The following is a 26604-nucleotide window of genomic DNA, read 5'->3' as shown; positions in this document are numbered from 1 at the left end:
CACTGCAGTAACAAGTGTATCTCTACAAAACCAGATGTTGTGTCACTTCAGACCAGGATTTTACACTGAACCTTAGGCACTTGCTCTCATGACCTGCTGGGAGATGGACTAAGGAGGGAGAAGACACTCAAGTACATAAAACACGGTTTTCCATTGCTGAACAAAAGCGCAACATGCAAGTGAGAAGAAAACAAGATTATTTTGACACCTATGGAGAAATACGAGTCATGTGCAACACGACTAATACTTTACGCACGCAGGAGTTCTGTCCATCTGAGGATTTCAACACACTTTGAACCACTGCACCCTGCAATGCAGGGAAATCATCTTTCCTCTGTTCTTAAGGAAAGATAAAACTGAGGTTTACAGATCAGATTTTCACTTAGTCCAAGGCTCCCTTAAGACTGTTCTGGCACTGTAAAAGGGCCTTAACGTGCCTGTGAATCACTCACAAAGGTAATGACCACTTCAGCTTGCCAAGGAGGTTAACTCAAGGCTTGAAATAAATAAAAACTTGGGCTTCCCAGGCAACTATAGTCAATTCTCTCAAGGCTGTCTTCAACCTCCCAGGCTGCCCTGTCTGAGGGGTAAAATATAGCTGCAGGAGCAGAGCTGAGACCATACCGAGTCACTTCGAGTTAAAATACATCCAGGTTTTCGTAGAAACATTTTATTTTACTGACTTGAACTGTTAGGCCAACAAGAAAAATAACTGGCTATTTGTCCAGGACTTCTGGACATCCAGTCAAGCTACTGGATGTCCCAAAGCCTGGAGAGCATAACTCCTGAGCATGTGGAGGGATGTACCGTCCCAAATACTGCAGATGCATGGTTTCTCATACTGGAACTGAGCTCATCTTCTTGCCTGTGATTTGCCAGAGGGAAGTAAGGAAACATAAAGACGACTGCAGGTGTGAGAGCTGCTGAATCCCTCTCTGCTTGCAACCTGCCACCTTGGCCACTTATTCTAACAGGAGAGCATGGACTTATGCACCGCTTACACCTCTACCTCTACTGTGCCTTCCCCTTTGATTTTACTGCAAAGTAAGTTTGGGGTAAGTAGCCCAAAGTAAGCATTGGGTAAGTAGCCCAAACTTTTGCAGTCTCAGGCTACACAGTTAATGGGACCTTACTCCTCCATGCCATCCACAGAAACTCAGAGAAGTTAGGACAACCTATTCCACCAAGACCCAGTAACAGACCTAGGGATGTCTCCTGGGTTCCAGTCCCTTTCTTTAGTCCAGGTATCAGATGGCCTTGTTGTATAACAGTCTAAGAAAACCAGTGTGCCAAAACTTGCAAGGGAAGAAGCAGAGCTAATGAACAAAGGTCTAACTTCAATACCCCTGTTCCAGCTAGTACCAACTTCTACCATGAGAGTTGTTTTGGCATCAGTGAAACTACACTAAGTTACAGTAAAACTCTTATCAGTCTCAAAGTACCTACACTGAACAAGAGAGTACAGAAACTCTACCATCTAGAAGCTGTGAAGTCATGGGAATGTAGAGCTCCTCGTGTCCCAACGTCACTGGGTAGATTAGTCCGCAGAGATTACTGGGGTAGCAACATTTGTACTGCTGCTTTTTTACCCAAAGTGACTTATTTGGAACTTCAAGCTCAGATGAAGCTATCACTTATTATGTTGCACAGTACAGACATAAGGAAGTCCTGAAGATGCCTTGCACTGCAAGGAAATACTTGAGCAGCATCCTTTCCTGCTTGCCTGCCCAGTTCCTTTCTTCACTCAATGTTCCAGCCAAACAGCTCAACAGCTAGTGGTTGCACTACATTTATGCTGCAATTCATTAAGCATCCACACTACATAAATTGGCAAGCACCAGATCACCACTGCTACCCCACTTATTTTTCGCTCAGCCCTGAGATTTCTAGCTGTGATGCGTGAAGGGCACGGGACTCTGACTGCAGGGGCTATGTATTGTTCAAGTTCCAATACTCACAGCTGCAAAACCTTGGCAAGTAATATTGAAAGAGCTTCTGCTTTTTACAAATCAATTCATGAGACTCAAAAATTAAAACAGATGTAACCAAGTCATCTGTACCTCTGCTGATTCAATGCAAACTGTCAGAAAGCACAAAGGAGGATTCATTACTCAGCTCACAAAAATGAATATTCTGCCACTCAGCTGCTGAAAATGTGGAGGTGCTATGTAAAAAGACAGCAAGTGCTCAGTCGCTGTTGCACTTATTTAATAAGCAAGATGCCTGTGTTAGTCCAGCTTTTGTGAAATGCATCCAAAAGCCTTTGCATTAGATAGTTTAAATTAAAAGCAATTGAATGGACTTCTAAACAGAGGTGAACCTGTTAAGAGCATAACTACATGGGCTAGTATTTTTGCTGGCACCTACCCTTCCAAATTAGCCGTGAAATGCTGTTTGACACATGGAACAACTGCAGATTGCTATGCAAGGGAGTCACATGAAGTAAGTAGTTTCAGAAGATTCAGCAGTAATAAATTAAGTACTGAGGGGGAGGAAATAATCACCACCCCATTATAAATTATTTCCCCTATTATTTTGTCTAGAGACTGCTGGACTGGGAGATTTTAGACTTGAGAGATGGGTAACATAGATATAAATCAACTGTTTCCAGAAGCACGGGCTCACAGGGTGTCTGGACCTGTACAAATATAATGTTCTCAGGCTCTCCGGAGACTCAGGCACATGGTGAATAACAATGTGCAGATATTCCCGAAGCCATCTGAAAGATGCTTCATTTGCCTCTGCCAGTGATCACCCTGCAGCTGAGACGGCAGGACAGACACGTGCCTGCCCTTCAGCCGAAAAGGCATAAAACTCAGTCTTAGGGAGAGATGTCAAAAGGCAGCTGAGCTGATCTACCCAGCAAAGGTGGCTCTTCTCCTCCTCCTCCTTTTACAGGGATGGTGCCACCTCACCTTTCTTTACAACAGCGGGTATGATTCCCTCGGTCTCCACCACAACAGTTCAGCTCACTAAATTGACTCACTTTTCTTTAGCGAGTAAGCTTGCTCCAGCCTCATTGAGCTGAGGAGCTCATCAGGTGGCCAGGCGGCTGCCAAAACCAATGCAAGACGGACATAGCAATGCAGGACGCAGGGCGGAAAGGCAGCGAGAGCAGCTTCTCACACCAGCGCAGTGGGGTTTGCTGGAGTTCATCCACCAGAGCTCCTCAGCTGTGCCTTCACTGCAAGAGGAGCTCAGCTGGGAGCCAACAAATGCTTGACCTTGCCGGAGAGCCATCTTCAGACCAGTGTTGCTGCTAACTCCAACATCGTTATAAGCTCAGACGTTCTCTCTCACAAGCACCCATGCTCCCCTCTTCCCGAAAGCTAATGTTGATTGAACTGAAACGCCACCAAGGGCATGTGTGGCAAAGAAATGCAACTGCTTCAAGATGAAAATTGAGGATGCAGTTTCCAAAAAGAGAGAAATAGGGCCTGACAATTCAGCATTCTTTTCTATTTTTTTCTCTTTTCCTCAGTCTGATTTTAGAAACAGTCTCAAACATTGCTTTGAAAGAAACAAGTTTGAGATCTAGGTGCAACTGTTAACAAGAAAACCTACCATACAAAACATTCATCACACCTTGATGCTCCGGTGTGACCTTGTAAAAGCTACAGCGATGCACAACAGCCTTGCAATGCACTACGTGGTTCCTACCTGGCCTATTCCAAGCCACGTGAGAGGTGAACGCAGGCTCTGTATTTGTTCCTTCAACTGATGCAACTGCGAGTCCTCAAGCGAATTGGCTTCGAGGTGTTGCACCAGTAATTACACTGCACAGTGAGAAACCCTATTGTCTGATCTGAGTAACACTCTCAAGCCACTGTGTTTCCACACTCTTTTAAACATGGGTTACAGAATTGTAATTGCCTCAGTGTTACATTAGTGAAGACATAGAGGTGGGGAATATCCAATTCTTTATTAAAAGAGTATTTTTAACCACCAGAGGGAGCACCAGCCCTGAATATCTTTCAGGATTAAAATAAACATGTACAATATCATCTGTTTGTCCTCAGCTGCACTTACCATTTTCAGTATTTTATTGAAAGTGTGAAGTGGATATCAGTCAAACAGAATTATTGCTATATGCTCACAGGGCAAGCGTCCTTAAATGCACTAAGGATGCTTAACATTACAAAATTCCCACTGTACCTCCTTCAGCACTAAAATCTATCTGTGCTATAGCTATACAATTCTGGAGCCACACGAGTAACGAGTAATTAATTACACAAACATAACTGTGAAGACATGCAAAGAATCTGTGTAGGAGCTCTGTAGAGATCTTGGCTCACCCAGAAGTTTTGGGGCTGAGCCCCTGACAGTATGCAGAATGGAAGAGGGGGGTCGGGGGGGGATGGAGGGGGGAGAGTCAGCAAAGTCTGGATTCTTGCACTGCCAGGAAGCATCTGAGAAAGCTCACTCACATGGAAACATGAGCCCAGCATTTTTGGCACGACTAACCGAGGGAGCAGCCATGACAGTTTTACATCACCTGCACAGCTCCACAGTCAGGCTGGCTGTGGGCTGGATGAGTCCCCTACACAACGCCAAGCATTACCAGGGCTGCTCTACGTTATATGCAGACACCTATGTCGACAAAGAGCTACCCCAACAGCTGCTGGGGAACAGCACTCTCTAGTCATGCCCTCTCTGCCACGGTGCTAGTTCTGCCATCTCCTTCTCCCTTTGCTCCCTCCCTGGTGACTTTCACCTGCGGGACTCCTTCGGTCCCACAGTGAAACCAGCTCTCAGGCTGCACTTGGAGGTGGGAACGCTGAGAAGTGCCCACTTAGGGTGCAAAGCCAGTGCCATACAGGTTCATATACGTAGGGGCAGAAGTTGCACTCCGATCGCCAAATGGTGGCATCTCACTTGCTCTGCTTTTTCACTCCCTGAAGGGATTGCTCTTCCTACTATGAAAGTATCCGTTCCTGAGCCTCGTGAATTTACAATACTGGGGAAACTGTGCAGCTTGATACAAATCGAATCCAAACCTCCAACAGTGAATCTATTAGTATAAACATTTTTAATTAGAGAGCTGTTCAGGTTTACGGTTCAGGGACTGAACCTGTGCCTCTGCCTCCTAAATATGAAAGAATGCTTAGACTGAGAGCATATTTCAATGTCGCCTCATGGCTGCACAGAGCATTCCTTAGGAAGCTGCTAAGTGCTTCCCAGGAGTACAAAAATAGAAATAACCATCTTTGATTATCCTTTTCTCTACATATCAGTATGTATGCACTTGGTTGGTGTGCAAGTAAGTGGGTGGATATACAGTGTGTCTGAATTTGATTTAGAAGCTGAATAAGTAAAATAAGCCGAGTGAAATAAAATTAACATTCAAAAGTCAGTCATGGCTACAGACTCAGCCTCCCATTTAATCAATGTCAAGCAACTGGCTGCCTATCAACATCGTACAATTTCAGTTAAACCAGCTGCAAGTAATGGCCCCTCCCTACATAATTTACCAAGCCTTCTTCATGTAATTCCTCTTCTTGCTCACCCTATAGTTACTCCTCATTTTCCAACTGCAGCAGTCAGTTTTTTCAACGAAGGTGTCCAAATTTCACTTTTTAGGACTTCTTGAGCCATGTACACTCTTAACTTAAGCTCTCAATGTTTCCTTACATTTGTGTGTCTTTGGCTGCTGTACTTTTTGTGTGATATTTGACTCCAGTGTAGATAAATGTTACAGATCTAGAAGTAGCTAGGATGCTGAGGAGGAACATATTTGTACTTACAGCAAAATATTATTTTGCTTGTTTTCCCTCCATTAAAAAAAAAAAAAAAAAGAAAAGAAAAAACAAGGAAAAGTCACTGAGGTTCAATGAGGCACATGCACCTTCCATTCATTCACAAAAGACAGCATGCACGACCTGTAGTTTGAACATTTTATAAGCCAGGAGTAGTCCACCTCAAAGCATGATTGAGGGCATGGTATATGAAGGGCAGGAATACAAAGACAAGACTAACAGATAGCAGAAGCCAATAGACAGCATGTGAACTTTATTTTCCAACTGTGGAATTCTTCTGCACAAAGCTTGGCAGTTTAACACCAAGGTATGTGGTTCATTGTCTTTATGTTTAAACTTTTCTTGATTTTTGGGAAAAAAAAAACAAAACACAGAGTTCCTGCTGTTTCAGGAGGAAGTCACACAAACCTTTTACCAAAGGTACGCATAGGTTTTTCCACACTTTTTTTTTTAAAATCAGATGTGGGTCAAGGAGCCTCTTCCCATCAGTTAGAGCCACCCTGGGGAACAGAAGAACCTCAAAGAACCACGAGGGAAGAGGACATTTTAAGGACAAATGTGTTTGCAGTGAAACAAGAAGGAAATTCTATCACCTGGAGACAGGTTGAATCAAAAGGGTACTATATTTCCCACCCCTTCTAATCATCTGTTGAACTCATTAGGTCTGAGTAACTCTTCCTTTCTTTTATTGCACATTGTGTTAAATCACTTCCAGTGTTGAAGGTCCAAGAATATAAGGGGTAAAAAAGCTACACGCCCTTCCTTCTTCATTAGTGAAAATTATTTAGCATTTGTTTGCATTTGGCATTGTTTAAAGGCTTACATTTAAAGATGAAACAGCAGAAAAAAAAAGGTCTTGAACTTTTCAGGTTTTTTTAATTTATTTTTGTTCAGATCCTAGACCTGGAATGAAATGTGACGTTACATGCAAGTTTTATTCTCTTGCCAAAGGTTTGTCATGGACATATTTACAGAAAATAATCTCTTCCATAAATAGTAAAAACATGGGCAGCTGGTCCTAGACAGTACAGACTGCGATAAAGTTCTCATAATGAAGTAGCTCGTATCTTAGAGAGTACATGACAGACAGTACTATTCTAGACAGTGCTATTCTAGCTGCTTTTTGGGGTTAGGTTTGAAATGGCATTTCTGAAGTTTTACACATTTTGAAAGTTGCACAGGAGTAAAATATCTTTCCACAAACACTAGAGGAAATATTCTAGCTTCTGACTTTTTATCATGAAAATACCAAAAGGCAGACAACACTGTGCCTCAAAAGTATAAATCAGTGTTTCCTCAATTCAATCTCTAGAGTCTCTTGACTCAGCCAGAAGCACTGGAGAACAGACAGTACAATATAATTTTTTTCTAGTACCTTCAGGGTTGTTCAGCCTAAACCAATTAAGTTGTGGAAGATGCAATAACCATTAATAATACTGAAAACCAGATATTCTCCTTATTTTGACATTGTGGAGGATATCGGCATCATTACTTGTCAGTGAATGCTGACCAGAAGTTGGTATACAGCTTAGTAGGTGTCTTTAAGGTTTTCTTTTTGACAAAAAAAATAAAAGGCGGCAAGGATGTGTACAGGGGCCTGTCAGAACACACAAAATCAGTGCTGTATGACTGCCACCCAGAGGAGCCCTCGGGGAAGAGACACAGCCACGGGCCGTGGGACGGTGACGGTCGCACGGGACAGCTCTTCCCCGCCGCCAGCGCCCATCTCCCCGGCCCTTCCCGCCAGCTGATCGTGCCCGCTCACAGGTAGGCCGCAAAGGCAGTTTTGCTATCGAAAGCTTGCACTTCGCCTACATCTGGAGAGTTTCACTTTTCCAAGCAGTACCCTTTACCTTTTTTTCTGAGGTAAACACCGTCCCTCAGCTCCCATGCCTCAGCACTGATAGAAATTAATTACATTTAATACCTAGAACTTCCTAAAGTGATCCCTTCGGAGGAGTTTTACGAGTGTCCCTGCTGGATTTCCAGCCTCCATCTCCACATTTTCAGACAGAAATGAAGTTTGAGTTGAAGATTTGTAATCGCATCCTTAACTCGCAAATCTCATTAAAGGTGCTGCATACAGCTGGCAGCACCACTGGCTTCTCTGTTCACTGCTCCACTATACGAGCCTCTGGTATTCTTCCCGTTTTTTCACCTAACTCCTGACGCTGGAGTCGGAGGGCCCTTCAGACTGCCCCTCTGTGCGCGAGTCCCTCCCCTCCATTACCACTACTTAAACCCATCCCTTTTGCAGTTCTGCAGCGTCTTTCGGGCTTTGCTTGGCAGTCAAGCAAACTGTTCTAACGAAACTAAGGGTCACCAAACCCCCCCAAAGCTTTTAGTGTTCTGCTAACTAGCCATGAAATACTCTTGTTGCATCAGTTTACAGTCAGGGTCGAATGAGAAAAGAGCAAGAGGACATCCGATTTGATGCCAGCATCTGTGTTCACTCACTCACTCAACTCAGTTACCTACTTTTAACTGTGCACACTGATCTTTGACACAAGCCTTGGTGAGAATTATTTTTGTTGGCATATCAAAACATTTAAAAATGTTCCAGCAGAACTTCAGTGGAAGCTGTCACGTGCTTTCTTTAAGAGCTACAAAATTTATGGGTAGGTTTTGCCATTCTAGTTACTCTTAAATATTCTAAGGGATATAAAGACAATTTTCCAGATGGGAGTCTAAGTTGCTTTTCCCGTGGCTTTACCTTAATTTTGCCTTTCTTCTGTTGTTAAAGATGACATAGGAGAAGATTTTATCTGTTACTGAAAGCTAATAATTATTTTCAGCATTTAGGTTATCTTTCTTTGCTATGTTGTCTATAACTCAATTTACTTATTGCTCTGTAAAACTTTCTCAGGTGTCAGACTTTTTACCTGAAAGGAAACATAAATCCTTTTTAACATCTCCTAAAAATGCTTTCTCAGCGGTTCTTGATCCTTCTGTGATATTAAGCTTCTTTCTTGGCTAAACTACAGAGGTTCTCCAGATGGTTAGGAACTTGCTTGCATGATAAAGTACTCCACTATTACCTTTGTAGCAGCTACTTCAGGTTTCCTCTTTGAAAATCCCACTTTCACGCTGCTTCTTCCTGTTCTGTCTCTCTCCTTCCAGGCATATATGGCTACAAGTTTTGCTATTGCTTCTGCTGGAAGTGTTTTTGAGAATTTTGTATGAAATTTGGCTTTTTACCCTTTCTTGATGAAATCCAAACTTTAAGATAATTCAGATCTGCTTCTCTGAAAGCCAACATCACATGGCTGGATGTTTTCAATGACTAACTTAAGTTCTGAGCTCTCACTGAAAACATAGGTCTAAAATCTGAAACAGGAGGTAGCTGAGCAAAGAGAATCAAACAACTACCTACCATTAGTATGAGATAAAAAAAAAAATGAACCAAAACCAAAACCCCAAACCACTTTATGCTCTTGGCTAGAAAGACTAGAGAGTGGCTTAAGGAGATTACCGTATCACTGTGGTTCCCTAGTAATAATTATATATGCCCAGGTTGCTTCTTGTGAATAGTGCTACAGAGAAAATGTAGGCAGAGACTGATTATTAAGTGCAGCAAGTATTAAATTCTTGTGTGGGAACTGACGTATCACAGAACGATCAATTAGAATGGCTGGCTTGGTCTGAGATCCCCAGCAAACACAATATAAATTGAATGGCAGAATGATTTAAAGAAGCCTGAGGGGTAAACTACAAAATGCAGCTACCACTGTTCCCCAGACATATGCTATCCCAGACCCGTAATCTACACCCACAGAACCCTGTCTGCATCATGGAGTATTAGTGTTATGGGCAGTAAGATGAATGTACAGAAAGCAGAAGCAGACTGCAGGTGCTGTCACACATATGACCAGATACTACAAAACTGCACGCTGGGACGTAAGTTTTATAATCACTATGTAGTCAGTAGATACTGGAAGCGTGACTCTCTTTGCATGGACAGAATTTTAAATTTGGGAAGATTCCAGGCTACGCATGGGTATTGTGCAAGCACTGGGCAGCTCCGCTTCCCAAGCATGCAGATTTCAGAGAAGTGGAGATCTTACAGGTCTTTTCTCGTCTTACTTTGATCTCACATTTGGGAAACTTTAGTGACTTCATTGGAGGCTTACATGCTTCAGATCAAATTAAGGCCCTGTAACCCTTTGCGAAACCATAATGAAGACGTACACTAACAGCAGTTGTACAAATATAAAACCAAACTCTGTGAGGCTAGAGAGCATGTTTTCTTCCATGAAGAAATGCCTGAGATTATTATACCAACACCTCTACAAGCAAAGATACGCATCTGGCAACAGCTGCTTAAAAGGTCATATCATGCCAACTGAAATACTACTGTGTGAAAACCTTTAGAAGTCAGCTCTGAAAACTAAATAAGAGCCTACCCCATGACACAGTATTACTGGGATATCTGCTTTCATAGCACTCTTTCCATAGAGATAAATTAAGCAGTGTAATCCACTAGTTTGTGTTAATCAAAGACACGTACCGTACCAAGTGCAAAAATACATCTTCATATGGAAGATGTTGCCAGAGACATTCGGTTTCATTTGGGCAAACGGGACAAATGGTTCCAATGACTATTTCAAATGAAGAAAATCTGATGGCTCCAGATGCCACTTAGCAGTTTGGTCTGCCCATTGGGAAACTGTAGAAAACTTTCAATACTTAGCATATCCCACTCAGTATTATTCAAAGTCTTTTGATATCTCATTCTTTTCAAGAATAGCAGCTTTGTTGGTGTGCTTTCTTTATGAAACATATATGTTCTTTTTTCTCTGATTTGAATTAAAAGGATTATTTTACTGTGAGTGACATAAAGAAAGGGTAAATCAATAAAAATACACTCCTGTCACTGCAGAATTGACACAAACATTGTGACAATGGCCTGATTTTCGAAACTATTTATAAACCACAAGTCTGCTTGAAGAACATCAGATCTGCAGCTGATCAGTATCTTTGCTTATTTTATTATGGTCTTCTGATTTCCCCCTTTCAGGAATGATTAGATGACTTCATGTTATCTATTAGCCCTTTCCAGACTGCAAGCACAATCTTGCCTCCCACACTGCCCATCAGCCCTCTTGTCAATTTTATGTCCCTCTCTGGGATGTATAATTTAGCTGTGATTTCCTTGGTGTCCTCAGTTCATAGTCTTTCCAACTCAGGCATGAACAGGCGCTGTACACAAGGTAAGTTCCTACAGCAGCCACTTAAATAGAAACAGTGAGCAAAACTATGGAAGAACTGATTAAAATCAAATAGTAAACATTGACATGAAATACTGCCAATGGAAATGTAAAAATGAACATTCTTGATTTAAAAAATCTTGATGTTGCTTATAAAGGTTGAATATGAAAAGCACAGATCTAGTGATTACTGATTTGCTCCACTGGAGAAACTGATTTGTTGTCCTCTGCTATATTGTAAAGGAAACTCCGAAGTACTTAATAGTGATCTTCCCACTGACTGCTGGAGCTTCTCTCCAACAAGGGGTTTTATATTGCTTTAACTCATCAATATCACAAATATTTTTGCTCTATCTTTTGATACCTAAAATGACAGAAAAAGCCTTGAAGGCCCTCCCAGTCTGGTAAACCTAAAAAAAACCAAACCAAAACAAATATACAGGGACACAGTCAACTGGAACAGTCAATTCTTCATTTCCCAGAGAAAATGGAGAAGCACAATCACCTGCAGACAGCAAAACCATGTGTGACTTTTAAGACTGTGTCAGTGTGCAGAAGAGAAAAGACTGGTCACTGCTCCTGTTGACGGGGGACCACAGAGATGTCCCAGTGACTTTCAGCCTAAGCCAGTAACAGAGCTACCTGGCTTCCAGAACCAAAATGGCTCAAGCAAAGCCAGTTTGTGTACTTCTGCAGCATGGTCAACCCACACAGGGATGATGCACCCATCAAGGGAAACAGAGAAGTAATTTTTATGTAGGTATAATAATACGGATACAGTCTCAGAATTAGGCAAACGAAAATATGCCAATATAAAATGATTTGCTCACGTTTTCTTACATCTCAAACAAACAAACCCTCAAAAGCAGCAGTTATGTAAGAGTTAATTCTAGTCTTATTTTCCATTTTCTTTCAGAATTTCCTAGCAGAGATTTTTTTTTTTAAAGTGCAATACTTCATGTGCAATGACAAAATCACATTTGATATTCTTGTGACTTTAACAGGTAATGCTCATTGCTGAGGCAATCATCATAAGGTATTTATACTAAAGAACGAGAATTTATACTTTAATGCATTCTAACTGATAAGTGTTAGAAGATTAATCATTCTGTATTAGTTACAGCAAAGTTCCAGTATTACCTCCATTTATACATGTTTCTGTTTAGGGACATGGTGTAGAGGTGGACCAGGCAGTTAGGTTAACAGGTTGGACTCAATGTCCTTTCCAATCTTAACAATTTTATGATTCTATGATATGGAGTAAAATGAGTGTAAATGGTCATGAATGAGAGAATGAACATTCTTGGAAAAAGTCAGTGCATGGAGAATTTTACTCGGCTCTATACAGTCTTTGTTCTAAATGGTAACTAAATGCTTAACATGCTTTTTCCAATGGCTAGAACTTCTTATCTCAACAGCTGCTTGAAATTGTTCTCATAACCTAGGTGGGTATAAAAGAGAAAACATAGCTTCTGTCTGCTTCTGAGTAACCCAATAAAACGTAGGCGAGCATTCAAAACTGATCAGTTTAAACAGATGTCACACTTCAGCGAGGTTAGAAAGAACAGTCAGTTATTATGCAGAAAACCAAATAAAAAGTGTAAGAGGAAACAAATGAGGGTGTTTTAGGCTAATCTATCTAATGGAAAACAGTAAGGTTTATTTATTATTGTATTATTTTAGCAATATTATGTTTTTCTAAAATTTCTGCACCTTTTGTTTGGCAAATACTTGATACTTGACATTATATAGTTTAAAATAACAGCCTGACGTTCAGTGTAATAATAAAGGCTTTATAGGATAAGAACCACCTGTTGCAATTACACTCACTTTCTGAAGTTTTCTGAAAGGGATGAAAACCCTTAGACTTTGTCAATTATATGCCCTTGGTAAAGTATGAGTCATCTTAAAGGAGTTTGGCATAGAGATGCAATTTTCATGGAAACAGCCTAATGAGAGAACATATTGAAAGTATTCTAAATATGGCCATCCCAATGGTCATATTGATGAAAACATCCTCAAATGAGAGAGAAAAATATGGCAATATAATTTACTCTTCCATGTCTGAAACGCTGTTGGGTAATATTTCTTGCGTTTTTAAGTCAACTACTATTTTCAGCACTTTTTCTGGTGAGATCATTAATATGATTATTTGGCCAAATGTATTTTATTTAAACCCCACCCCCAAATTGTAGCATCTGGAACTTCTTCCCACACTACAGTAGGAAATATATCCCCAGATGTTAATAATTAAGGCATTCAAGGGTAAACCCAGCACCCACTTCCGCAGCTGCCAAAGCTCCCACAGCAGTAAACTGGTGTGGTTACGTTGCTGAAGAGTGTGGGTGGATTGGAAAAGGCCCTTCAGCATTTGTGCACTTCTGCACAACATGGAAGCCAGATCAAAAGGGTTTCCAGTGTAGGCAACATGTTGGCTGTGGATGGCGCAGAGCAGAATGGATATGTACTTCCCACGCAAGTGGCTACATGAGAAGTGGAGAGCAGATGTTCTCTAACGTGGTCTCCTGGGGTACCACAAGAGCTGGGCATGGCGGCCCCCTTCTGGCCTGGATCCTGGCTAGGATCAGTCTTTCCAATCAGTCCTTCTCTGACCAAGCAACATTCATGTAGATCCCTGAGGTAACAGGTACCACTACTGATGTGTGCGTTAACAGGAACCGTGTTTAGCAGAGACGTGTTTCAAATTCAAATCCATTGGTTGGAAAGACCATTTCTAGAAATATTACAGAGGCAAGCAGGAAGGATGCTTCCCTTGCTTTCCCTCACCAATTTCTGTCTTCAGGCCTGGGACTGGGTAGCAGACTGTCCTTATTCTAGACAGGCATTAAATGTAAAGAACTGGGATGAAAAGCTGCACTAGGTTAAGACAAGGGTGGGGGGTAGATGTTTTTAAATAAAATTCAATTTTCTCTTCAAAATCCTAAGTACAGATTGGAAAGCCTCAGAGTGTTAACATAATGAGCAAGCATTGATATATATTGATCTGAATCAAGTTAGAATCATAGAATCATTTAGGTTGGAAAAGACCTTTAAGATCATCAAGTCCAACCATAATTAGTTACTTCTAAAGGCATTCCAAAATACTTTCAAATGCCTTTCTTGAATATTGTTTTCTAGGTATAACTATTCATTCACCTGTCTAGGTGTCTCTAATGTCAATAATTAAATTTCCTACACAGTCTAAAGTATGGAAATATTTCACTACACACGTTTAAAGTCAGAGAAGTTTGTGATGGAACCCATTAGGAAGAGTGCAGAGTACACTGACTGGCTGGACAAGTTTGCATGAGATCTGGAATTTACTATAACTTCTGTTGCTATGGACTGATATTTTTCTCTCTTCTACATTTTTAAATAATCTACATTAATTTGAGGTAGTTTTGGCTTCTAGCATATCAGACAAGCACCTATTTCATTCAAAGAGAACTTTTTAGACTCTACACTATGCATATGAAAAATGCCAGGAGAGCTCCAGCAAAGACAGTCAAGGCTGCAGCTGGAAATAAATGAAGCGTAAGCTTTAATACAATTTATTTCGCCAAACTGTCATTTTTTAAAATTATCTAGTTACAAGATGCTGGCATACTCTATAAACTGAGGCATACTCTATGAACTGAAAACTAATGGCTTTCGACAAGAGAGTTCTAATGTAATATCTCTCTCATTCTACAAGGATTCATTTGTACTTGTTACTGAAAAAAAAGATCAAGATATCAAGGAATAAATTCAGAGTTCCGAACCTGTCCCAAATCTTTGCTTTATTTGTTTTTAATATATAGTTTACTTTTATTAAACAGCTATTAATGGGTAATTAAAAAAAGGAGACTCCACCTAAAAGATGTTTTGGACCTCGACACTCTTCATCTGTCTCACAAATTAATCTATGTTGTCACAAAGAAAATGATCTTTGCTTGGGTCTCTGATTAAGTCATTTACATTCTTTTTTCTGGAAATCACCAAAAAAAAGTCACCAACAAACAGTCCTAAAACCCTCATCCGTAAATATGTAGCTATCACATGGGAGACAATGCAGAACACCAGCTATATATTTATTTAAAAAAAACCAAACAAACAAACCTCCCAAAACAAAAAACCAAACTCACCCCCCACCTCTTCTAAGCGTTCCTTTGGGTGACTTAAACAACTTACCTCGGAAACTGTTCTCACTGCAATCACAGGATGATAAAACCTTTGGCTTACACTCATTTATAATGGTAGATATACAGTACATGTGCATGCAGAACAGACCACACTGTAGATTAAAATCTCTACAGCAAAATTGTAAGAGATAAGGAGAGTGATTGAATGTCTACAGTATTTACAAAAGCAGGTAATTTACAGAGGGAAGTCATGGAATGTGTAAGTATGCTATATTTTTTTTCACTGTTAATGCTTTAAAAGAAGCATTTGAAGTCCCTTTTCTGTTTCATACACAGGAAGTTTGGACTGCTGAATGGAAACTAAAACTCATTCGCAAGGTTCTGTCAAAAAGTTTCAAATATTTTTTTTTCCTTGACCTAAAACACTTTGCTGTATTTAAGTTGATTATTAACCTCCTTTCTATTGCAGGTCATTGCCTCCCAGAGCTAACCCTGGTCAGGGTATGCTGCTTATGATGCATCGTAGCCTTCCTGGAAAGCCATCTGCACAGCGTGCTGAGGGGGGCACGTCTGAACTAACCTTCCCGCATCGCTTCTAGAGGTGGTCAGGATGTCAAGCCAGAACCTCTGCTACCCACTGAAAAGACTGGATGTGAGGTGTAGGAAAGGTGAGAGTGCCAGCTTAGCATCCCGCTCAATGGGGAACAAGGGAGGGCACCGCCAAGCACGGGGCTAGGGGCTTCACCCCACAGTCAGGCTGTTTGGCTGTTTCTCACCCCTGGCCCTCCTGCCCTCTGCTGCAGCGGACACTGAGCTGGCTGCTTTTTGGAAACCCTGCCGAAGGGCACATGGCCTTGGCAATGCCCCATGGTGGTGCAAGTGTTCACTGAAACCAACAGCTCACCTGCCTCCCATTAGATTATACACCATGTGGTTTAAATGAGCAAGATAATGAAGTAGAGAGAGTTGACTTACTCACCTTTTGCCCTTTTACTCCACTGCAGTCACATTTTCCACAACCAGAACAACCCTGAAAATAAAAAAGAAATTGAGAATTAATTGTCTGAACTGGGTGACAGGGAGAACATATTATGTGCGTATTATAGAATACACACATACTCTGCATCTAGCAATATGGATGTCTCAATTTAAAACAAGTGGATTCTCCTCTAGGACTCTATATTCATACATTCAAAGCCCAACAGAATATTTAAAATCATTCCAGTTGTAGAAGCATCTCTTTAATATCAGTTTGTTAATAAACAACTTGTATTCTGCATAAACACTTAATCTCTATAAATATGTGCCATTGCTTTGAGGAGAAAGGGATGGTGAAACTGCAGTTCATGATTTATCTTTGTGGTGGGTTGACCCTGGCTGGACGCCAGATGCCCACCAAAGCCACTCTATCACTCCCGTCCTGAGCTGGACAGGGAAGAGAAAATATAACAAAAGGCTCATGGGTCAAGATAAGGACAGGGAGAGAACACTCACTAATTGTCGTCACAGGCAAAACAGACTCAACTTGGGGAAATGAGTTTAAGTTATTACCAATCCAATCAGCATAGGATAATGAGAAATAAAACAAAATCTCAGAACACCCCATCCTCCCTCCATATTCTCACTCCTCTCTTCGGCTGCAGTTGCGCAGGTTTTTTTTTTTTTGTCCCCCCTTCTTAAGTATGTTACCCCAGAGGCACTACCACCATCACTGATGGGCTGGGCCTTGGCCCGCTGCGGGTGCATCTTGGAGCCGGCTGGCACTGGCGCTATCAGACACAGGGGAAGTTTCTAGCAGCTTCTCACAGAAGCCACCCCTGTTGCCCTCCTGCTACCAAAACCTTGCCACTCAAACCCAATACAATCGTCTACACTTAAGGAGAAAAATAACAGACCTGAAGAATATGGTTTTTGTTTCTTTTCTGAAGACAAAAAATGTTGCCTACACCCTTTGGGTGTTTACCAAGAGATATCTTAATATTGATTTAGTAAATTTTTTTATCAGTAATTGGCAATCATCAGATAGGAAGATGATAATTTTTAAAGGAAATAAAATACCGGTATAATTACCACAGGAAACTACATCAACAAGTACTTCTGGACATATTTTATGAAATTAAGTCAAACCGCAGCCTCTAAGAGAGCAAACTGCTCCTAGTGTTAAATATTAGATATGGAAGCAACTGTTAATGTTCACTGGCCAGGCAATGACTAGCTCCAGGCTTCTGGTCCGTTTCTTACATCTACCATATTTCAAGTGATCTTCTTTCTTTCTTGCTCTCTATAATGACTAACTGTAATTGTCATTATGATGGGAAACCTTCCACTCAGTAAAAGCAAATTCCTTGCAGCAGGAGAATCCATAGAAACATGTGTAAAAACGTAACCAGTCTGAATTATTTTCCAGGAGATACTATAGAGATAGATCCTTGTTTTCCGAAGGGCTTTCGTTAGGACAGCAGCCACCTCACTTTATCATAGACAAACTAAAGTCAAAATACAGCCAACTTGTACCTCCAGAAAATGATGGTACTTCAGCATAGATGTTGACAGACTCCCAAGTCTATCTGGATTCTGTGAAGTGAAATTCTGGAGGGCAGGTGGACAGGAGGATTTGGGAGAGGGGTGTTTTCATCTCAAGAGGGAAGGGAGGTGGACTGTGCAGCTGCCCTTGCTAGTCCCAACAGCTGGTCTCATCACATGAAATACTCCCAAGTGCCACTTCCCTCAGAAGCGAGGGAAAGAAGATCTTGCTGTAGGTGTTTGAGGAAGGGAGCTTAATACTAATAAATGCTACTAAAAGCTTTCATGCCTTTGTTCACATAAGCCTTAAGATGGAGACTTGAGAGATCTGGGGGTTGGTGTGTTTGGATCGAGCCAAGAGCAACCAAAAGATTGGGATTTCTATGACATAATCATACAGTGCCACTCTTTTTTTTTGCAAAACATGAAAGGTGATAACGTATGAGAGAAGTCAGATTAACTGATGCACAGGTAAAAGCTTACAGTCGCTTTGTGTTACCAAAGTATTTCAGTGCACTTAAGTGCATCTGGGTTACTCCCCCCTTTCCCTCCTCACAGTCATGAAGCAACCAGTGAGTAACTCAGCAGTCTATTGCTTTTATTGCTGTCATGCCCCTCAGAAACAAACCAGGAGGAAAACAAGCAAAACATTTGTATCACTGAATATTCCACCAACGCACATGAGATCCTTCAGCAGCCCCATTAAGCCATTATTCAGAAGCAGTCAGGGACGGCACCTCTCCAGAGCCAGCTCTCAGCACAGATGCTGGGCACCCGTCCCTCCACACCTGCGGGCTCCACAGTCTATGGGGACCTCAGTACTTCTGGGAAATAATAGAAAATGTACCTAATCCATTTTGAATCTGGAAAACCTCCAATGAGACCAATAAACATCACCACTCTGGAAAGTTAAATAATACAGTAACATTTTTACTTGGCAAATACATTTTCTTTTAAAGTAAAGCATCAAAGAGAAATGGAGGTTTAATACAGAAAATAAAATTATTAAAGGCTGTCCAATAGAACTAAAGTACCAGCTCCTGAAAAATTTGTTGCTGTTGCTGAGATTCTTTTTTTTTAAATGTAGATCCACTGAATTTGTTGTTTGAAGTCAAACTTTCTCCATATTCACATGAAGCAAAAATATTCACATTTTTTTCTCTTACATTATTACAGCATTTTACCATGTTATATTACAAGTGCACAAAAAGATGAAAATTAACACTGATTAGAATGAGTATTAATCCTATGCTGCAGAAAGAGAATTCGATCTGAAAATGCCAACACGTGCTACAACGCCAACTCAATACTGACCAGGAGGAAAAACTGCCACCCACTGAATAATCTGCTTTACTTCTTGTGGTACATGGTTATACCTGGAAAAACATTGGGCCTCCCATTTCAAGAAGTGACCCAGTGTGACCTCTCTTAGTTTTTCAGACCTGATGAGATCACAGCTGGAGGACACAGGCTTGCAGCTCATACTTCCTCCTCCAGCATCATGTAGAATGTTATCAGTTTTATCAATACATCCCTTAAATTCAGGAGGAGTCTATTTTAATTGCATCTGGGAATGTAATTAAAATACATCATCGAATCATTATAAACATCTGTTTTCAAGTTAATCCCTGTGTATTTCCTTCGGCCTGTTATTTAACATGCACAGTTTTAGAAAAAAAGTATGTTGTTATTTATGTTTCAGTTGGGTTCTGTTCTTAAGTTTAGCATGGCCAGAAGAATGGACTTGTGTTTTCCTGTCTCTTTTTGTGCTCCCAAAAATGATGCCATTATATTTTGTATTCAATTTTTCCTGTTTCTTAAGCCTCAGATTAGAATAACCAAAGGTGAGGAAGGTAAGAAGGTACTGAGCACCAGGGAGCACAGCTGCATAAGATCCTATTTGTAGTCAAGTGCTGTAGCCTGCCATGCCAGAACAGGCCACCTACGCTAAAAAAGTCTGCGTTTATTTTACAGTAGCATCGTCTCCTACTATCACTGACTGTAACCTTTGCAGGTGGATGGAAAGTTGGCCAACAATGACAGCCACTACTGGATAGCATTATCCTCAGCTACTAAAATGTATTTTTGAATCTGAGGGATGTGATAACATTCTGCATATACTAGAAGGAAGTATGAGCTTCTTCCTCTTGGTCCTCTGGGAAGATGGGAGAGCCACACTTGGAACAGCTTATGGATCAAAGGTCAATTTAAGGAGGTCAAAGGGGCATTTAAGTAATGAGGTGAGAAACTGAGAGAAAGCAAGATGGTTACAGCAGGTACAGAAATCGGTCTGGGTTCACCTAACCCAGCGCAGGTCTACTAGTGACTGCAGTCTCCCTTTATTCAATGGCAAGAAACAGGCACTTCTGGTCTGGGATCCATCTTGCCTATTTTGGATGCTTGCTTTCAATGGAGATGAAGCCCACCTTGGAGGACTAAGCATAAGGGACTGAAATGGGCAGAAAGGATTATGGGCTATGTATGAAAACAAGGGGAAAAATGGAGAGAAAAGTGGATACAGAGGATCAAACCAAGGGTTAGAGGTTACAGACAGAATGGGACAGAGTATAACAAAAGTTTTTCATTCCTTGGAAAGCCTTAGAAATTCCATTGAGTATCTTTCGAACTGTGAACAAGGAGATCTGCATTTCTGGTACTCATTTAGGAATGACTTAAGAATCTTACACATTCAAGTCCTAAGTGGGAAACTTCACCCTGAAGGAATAAAGATAATCATCACAAGGTAAGTAAGCTGAAACTATGCAAATTATTACTTATATCTAAACTTTTATGATTTTAAATCAGTCTCATGATACGAAGGATCCAGTTCATGATTTCCCACCACACATGACTAGACATAATGAGATAAATGAAGAGAAATAGTTTTGTCCTGTCTCCCAGACACCCTCTTTGAAACAACGCCTTCCCCAGGAACTGCATGGAGCTTGGAGCAATCGCTGCTGTCCTCCAAGTGCCAAAACAGAGAAGGAATGGGCAGGAAGCACAATTTGTGGGGCGGGGGATGAAAAGGCAGGCTCTTTATCCCTTGTCTAGGAGTAAATTACAGACTAATCCAAAGATTTTGGCCAGATGCACTGTGATACCTCACCTATTTTGCATGGTAGGCTAGCAGTTTTCAAACAGCCGTAGCTCGCTTGTACCACAGGCCAGCCTCTCATATAATATCTGAGGACATTAATTTTATCTTACTCCTCCCACAAAATATCAGTCAGCCCAGAAGCAGAAGCTCATTTTAGCAATACAAATTACTTCATTTTTTGACAAGCATTTCCGTTCTCTTTCATTCTTCCAGACTGTCTGCAACTGATAAGCTTAGTGAATCACACTAGCAAATCAGTATTAAACTATAAAAAGATTACGTCCCTTCAACATTGCGCATACTAACGTGCTACATGCATACTCAGTATTCACCTGAAGGACAGCGATACATTTGCTATCATATTAACATGTAGTTCTAAAAACGTGCCGTTAATGAATGGGCATCCCAACCCAGACCTCTACCTTCCACAAATCCCGTGCTGAGCCTTCGGAGTACTAAAGCCTCGTGAGTGACAGAGCTGAGAAGGCTGCTAAAAGTTCCTGCAGCAGATGGAAGAAACTCTGCTCTGCAATTCAGCCTGTAACACATCTGTCAGATCGTAGCTACAGGCTTTTGTTGTGTTTTGCCCTGTTTTTTCACGTCCAGCTACTTTCCTGGCATTTGAGGACTATTGCTTGGAACTCGCACAGGAACGATGCAAACAGCCAGAGGAGCAGCCCAGGAGGGAGACGAGTGCCATATTTGGACATGCACCATTTCTGGAGGCTACAGAAGTCTCCAAAAAAATACAAAGGCCGAGTCAGTTCTTGGACACTCCTCTCTCTTACAGAGGTGCATTTTTCAAGACAAAACATAGTTCTCTTTCCCACAACATCAGCTCAGACTCTGCTTGCTAAGTTTCAGTTGCTGAGCTGCCTACCAGCTTAGGCTAATTGCACAGCTATTGATCGAGCTCAGATCTTACCTTGTAAAGCACACGTGTAAGGTAGAAATTTAATAAAATTCTCACTGTTTACTTAACTGTTCATGTTGAAAATCTTATTCCAGGGAATACAGTCACTTCTCCCACCCAAAACACAGCGTCTTTCAAATGACTGAAAATCCTGTAAACAGGTGACTGGTGAGACAAGCAGAGATATCAAAATATTCACAATGTTTCTAATTCATAGCTGAAATGCTTCAACAAGTAAAAATGGTCATAATTATTTCATCTCATGATTCGTTCATTATAAAATGACATATTCTGTTAGACCTGACACTCTTCACGTTTTCTGATGAAACAGTGAAGATTTCGCACTCTATGTTGCTTTAGTTTAAACCCCAATTGGAACTGAATTCCCATACAAGTTCCAAGTTCAAACACCAGCAACGGCTATGCCAGTGGGATGGGGACGGCTGTTTGACAGTGACAGCTTGAAGTCTGAATCTCCTCCCTCCACACAATCCACCCCTTCTACCCCTACGCTAATCTAATCACAACGAGGAAGGCCAAGGGAGATTTATCCCTACGTAGCAGACGCTGCACTTCAACCTACGCACATGTACAACTTATGTAGCTGATGAGAGCTGGATCAATAGATGTCCTCAGTTTCACATCCCACCAAATACAGGAATAGGGAGGTGATGCCAACTGCAGGACACTTATCTCACATTCCTCTCATATTTTCTTCTCTCTTCAGAATGTCAAAATAGCTCCCTGGCTGTATTATCATTCTTGTCTTTACCCTTTAGATAGAACTGTATTGAATTAGCTGAACTGCTCTTTTGTATGTAAAGTACCACTAGAGGAAACCACTGCTATATTCCAGTTAACCTCAATATTTTTCTTAACTGATTTTGCAGTCCATTAACAACTTTAAAAAAAATCATATTGCTAAAACTTCTGATTTACACTTAGCTAGAACAAAGAGGATAACAACAAAACCCAGACCGTCTTAGCAAGTTAGCAAAATTTAGTTATTTGCCTCTGTAATATTAGAATTACTTTAGATTATGGAAACAGATGCCTACACTTGAACAGTATAAAATCCTCTTTTTTTCTTAAATAAACATACCAGGATGAGAAGCTTCATTGTTTCTCTATCTGACCATACTGTATTTAAACAAAAGTATAAAAAATGTGATTTGCAAGAAACAAGAACTGTCACCTATTAAAAAACCCACAAATGACAGACTTGCAAACTTCTAGTTCTGCTTAGACAACAGTAACAAAGTATGGATTAGTATTAACATATGTATTAGCTACAAGTACATTTTGAAATAATATTTTTGAAAGGTTAAGTCATGTATTGATATACTGGTTGACAGAAACTCTGTGGGGGAAAATTAAATTTGTCCTGCTTAAACTAGGGTTTTAAAACATATTTGTAAAAATGTTGGCAAAGCAAATTGATTGCTCAGTGTAAGTGCATTATTCTTCTTTGCCATAATTAAAAAAAAAAACAAAACAACCAAAACCACACACAAAACCTCAAAGTCACTCTCCTTCAAAACACAGCTTTGCATTAAGTGTCTGACCCAGACTTGGAGTTGTTCTACCATATGCTATCCTCTGCCTCAGAGGGTCTGAGCTCATCGCTATTAGAAGAGGAGGAAACCTGCTGTGCTGTGGAGCACTTCAAAGGCAAGACTGACCTCCTCTCTCCCATTGAAATAATTTCATTTCACATGGCACACTGAAATCTTATTAGATCAGAGATGGGAACCTGAGCATCTTCCTTCCTTAATGACAGTCCAAAGCACTGGAGTATAAAGGCATTTCCACTCGCTCTCATCCTGCCTTCACAAGAGCTGGGTAGCTGGGCATGGAACTGCACTACCCAGGGGGGACAGCAGATCCCCCAAGCACCGGCTGGTACACGGGAACTCATCCACGAACCCAAGAGTGGATTCAAAGCCCCTCATGGCACTGAACATGGGCATCTTTAAAATTCAAGTAGCCAACAAGAAAAAGCAACTCCTTTTTGAGTCCAGATTTTTATTTCCTTTGCTCGTAACAAATGAAGAAAAATCAGAAAAATCAACCTGTACTATTTAAACATTCCTGAAAAGTGTCTCTGAAATTGTTTTTTTCTTAATAATTTTATTATTCTTAATATTTTATCTTTGACTACTTTGTTCACAGAATATGGTTTAAATATTTATTTTGGCAATTCTAAAGCCAAATATTCCATCAAATCACTAACTTGCTAACAAACTCACTCATTTCTGACCAAAGTGTACCAGCTAATAATTTTTAAAGGTTATACTCTGTCTCCATTAGTGTTTGAATTGGCATTTGAACTTGCAATTTAGTTCAAATTGAAATTTGCACGAAAGCAACACAGAGGGATACATCATCACTATTCTCATCCAAAAACACGATCAGTTTAAGTGCAGTGTCTAAACAGAAAACATCACTTCAAAATGAATAAACTACTAAGGCTAGCTTGAAGGGAATCATAGAAACTATCACTTTTTATGACAAGTAGTATTAATTGGTAATGAGAATGGAAACCTTGGCGTGAGCACCCGCACAAGTACTGCGGGAAGCAGCGGAAGGCTAGCTGTGCACAGGCAGGCTTCAGCAGGGCTGCCAGCTTCCAGAGGGTCGGAGAGGGTCGGAGAGGGTCGGAGAGGAGAGGGTCAGAGAGGGTCGGAGAGGGTCGGAGAGGAGAGGGTCGGAGAGGGCCGGAGAGGGCCGGAGAGGGCCGGAGAGGAGAGGAGAGGAGAGGAGAGGAGAGGAGAGGAGAGGAGAGGAGAGGAGAGGAGAGGAGAGGAGAGGAGAGGAGAGGAGAGGAGAGGAGAGGAGAGGAGAGGAGAGGAGAGGAGAGGAGAGGAGAGGAGAGGAGAGGAGAGGAGAGGAGAGGAGAGGAGAGGAGAGGAGAGGAGAGGAGAGGAGAGGAGAGGAGAGGAGAGGAGAGGAGAGGAGAGGAGAACGTGGTGCACTGTCCCTCACCCTCGGTCACTCCCGTAACCTCTGCTGGGATGAGGGAGGGTAACTGCTGCTGCTGGTGATGCCTGTGCTGAAGGACTGGCCTTGGTCACATGCCTGAAGAGTGGGAAGTCTGTCCCTTACAGGAGTTGATACAAAGCCAGTTGTCCTGGACTGACAATTTGAACTTCAACCCTCAAAATGTTTCAGGAAAAGGAACATCTGCCATGCCTTCATTTTCAGGACTTAAAAGCAGAGAACAGAAACTGAGCACAGTTCTCATTTCATTTGTAAACCCATCAATTTCAGATGACTATGGACAGATAAATAACAGACAAAAGGGAACATTTTATGATTTTATAATGTCAGCAAGCTCCAGTCCTTCCTCCTCTCCCAAGTCCTTTCTCTCCCCCATAAAAAAAAAAAAAAAAAAAAAAGTTGGCAGCTTATCTTCATGTCCTTTTTTTTTTCTTTTTTTTCCCAGCAAATCATGGGTAGACTTCAACTATGACTGTTCAGGGAATTCCCTGAACCAAGGGACAGCTTATGGGTTTTACAGCTTTCACCTTCTAGGTCATCAAATTAAGTTCAGCTCTAGTCAGGAATCACTGGAAGTTTCTGTCATGTAGCAGGCTGTTTAAAGTCCTTGGTTGTGTCATTTCCATTTTCTGTAGATCCGGTATTCACAGAGCACAGAAGAGAACAGTGCCATTCAAGATGTCCTGTAGGATACCACCTGCCTCCAGCTGCCAGGCCAGGTGGGAACAGCTCTCCCCTAGGTCCTGGGTCGTATCTGCCAGGCCTATGTAAATAACTCACATGGCATCAAATGCCTTTGTTTAAGCAACAGAAATAAGTGCAACCCAATAATCTCCAAAGGCTCATTAAACCTTGCATGGATAAGAAGAACTAAAATACTCATTCTCCTGAAGACCTCCTTTGGCTGTAGGCTGATGTACATGAGTAGGACAGAAGGAAGCAGAAGTGGTCCCCACTCATTTATCTGTCAATGAAGAGCTGTTCTCCTAATAAATCTAGGCATAGCTTTAGACCAGATGAAAAATCTCCTGGAACAAACCTACACAGTGGAAAATCATGGCACTTCATGGTTACTAGTATGTCAGCACATCAATTAAGTATCCCTGTTAGTCTCAGGGAAACTTTAAGTGAGTCCCAAATTGACATATAAATAATATCTGAAAGGAATGGCAAGTTACTGTCTGAAATATCACTGCGCATGATGAAATTTGAACTAATTACTATTCAGCTCTGGTTTTATTTAAAAGCCTTGTGCAATTTTCAGAAAATCAACTGATTTTAAGAAAAGTATAGAATACAATCAGAAAAAAAATCATTATGGCTCTTGGGACATGAGGGCTGTTTGTCGTTTTTGGCAGAGTATTTTCTGTTTGGCTGGGGAGGAAGGTTGTTTTGTTGTTGTTGTTTTTAGTATTACCAGAATCCTACAGGATGTTCACACAAAAATTGCAGACAGACCACAGATTCTTATCAGAGATCTCCAGTGTATTTTAGCCACTCAAGGGAATATTAGTTAATTTTTAAATGCTTAATATTAATTATTTCAGAAAATATTTATTTTGTAAATTAGTATCAGTTGGAAGTGTTTCACTAAAACGATGTTAAAAAAAGAGTCACATCTTCTTAGTCAAAAGAATACCAGATTGCTGGAGCCGAAATGTTTTGTTGCTGGGACCTCATTTTTTACATTCTTTGCCGAATTCCCCAGGGGTCTGTCCTGGAGGTAGGGTCATGGGAGTCCCCTGAAAGCTGCTCTGTGAACATGACTTTCCTGCCGGTGATGTGACCATCATTTTCACAAAGCAATGCAAATCCAGGGGGCTTCCAGTTAGTTCACAGGAAATCTAAAGTTATTCCTGTTGTTCCATATTTGGACAAAAATGACATTTAAAGCAACTGTTTCCTCTAAGTACATTCTTTCACAGGAAACTCTGGCAACAATTAAGGTATTTGCTTACTTAGGGAAATTTTCAGAACATCACAT

General features: G+C 41.0%; 1 protein-coding gene across 1 annotated transcript in view; it reads right to left on the bottom strand.

Annotated features, from left to right (window-relative positions):
* Positions 1 to 26604, bottom strand: part of COL4A1 (collagen type IV alpha 1 chain) — a 131039-nt gene that overhangs the window by 58765 nt on the left and 45670 nt on the right. The window contains exon 2 of the mRNA XM_087758281.1: positions 16064 to 16114. Within this exon, the coding sequence (XP_087614407.1) occupies positions 16064 to 16114 (51 nt within the window). The remainder of the gene's footprint in view (positions 1 to 16063; positions 16115 to 26604) is intronic.

The sequence above is a fragment of the Nipponia nippon genome, unplaced genomic scaffold (assembly GCF_047370975.1).
Source record: "Nipponia nippon isolate SJK-2023a ecotype South Korea unplaced genomic scaffold, ASM4737097v1 scaffold_2, whole genome shotgun sequence".
In the NCBI taxonomy this organism is placed as follows: domain Eukaryota; kingdom Metazoa; phylum Chordata; class Aves; order Pelecaniformes; family Threskiornithidae; genus Nipponia; species Nipponia nippon.
This window is presented reverse-complemented; position numbering and strand designations above follow the sequence as displayed.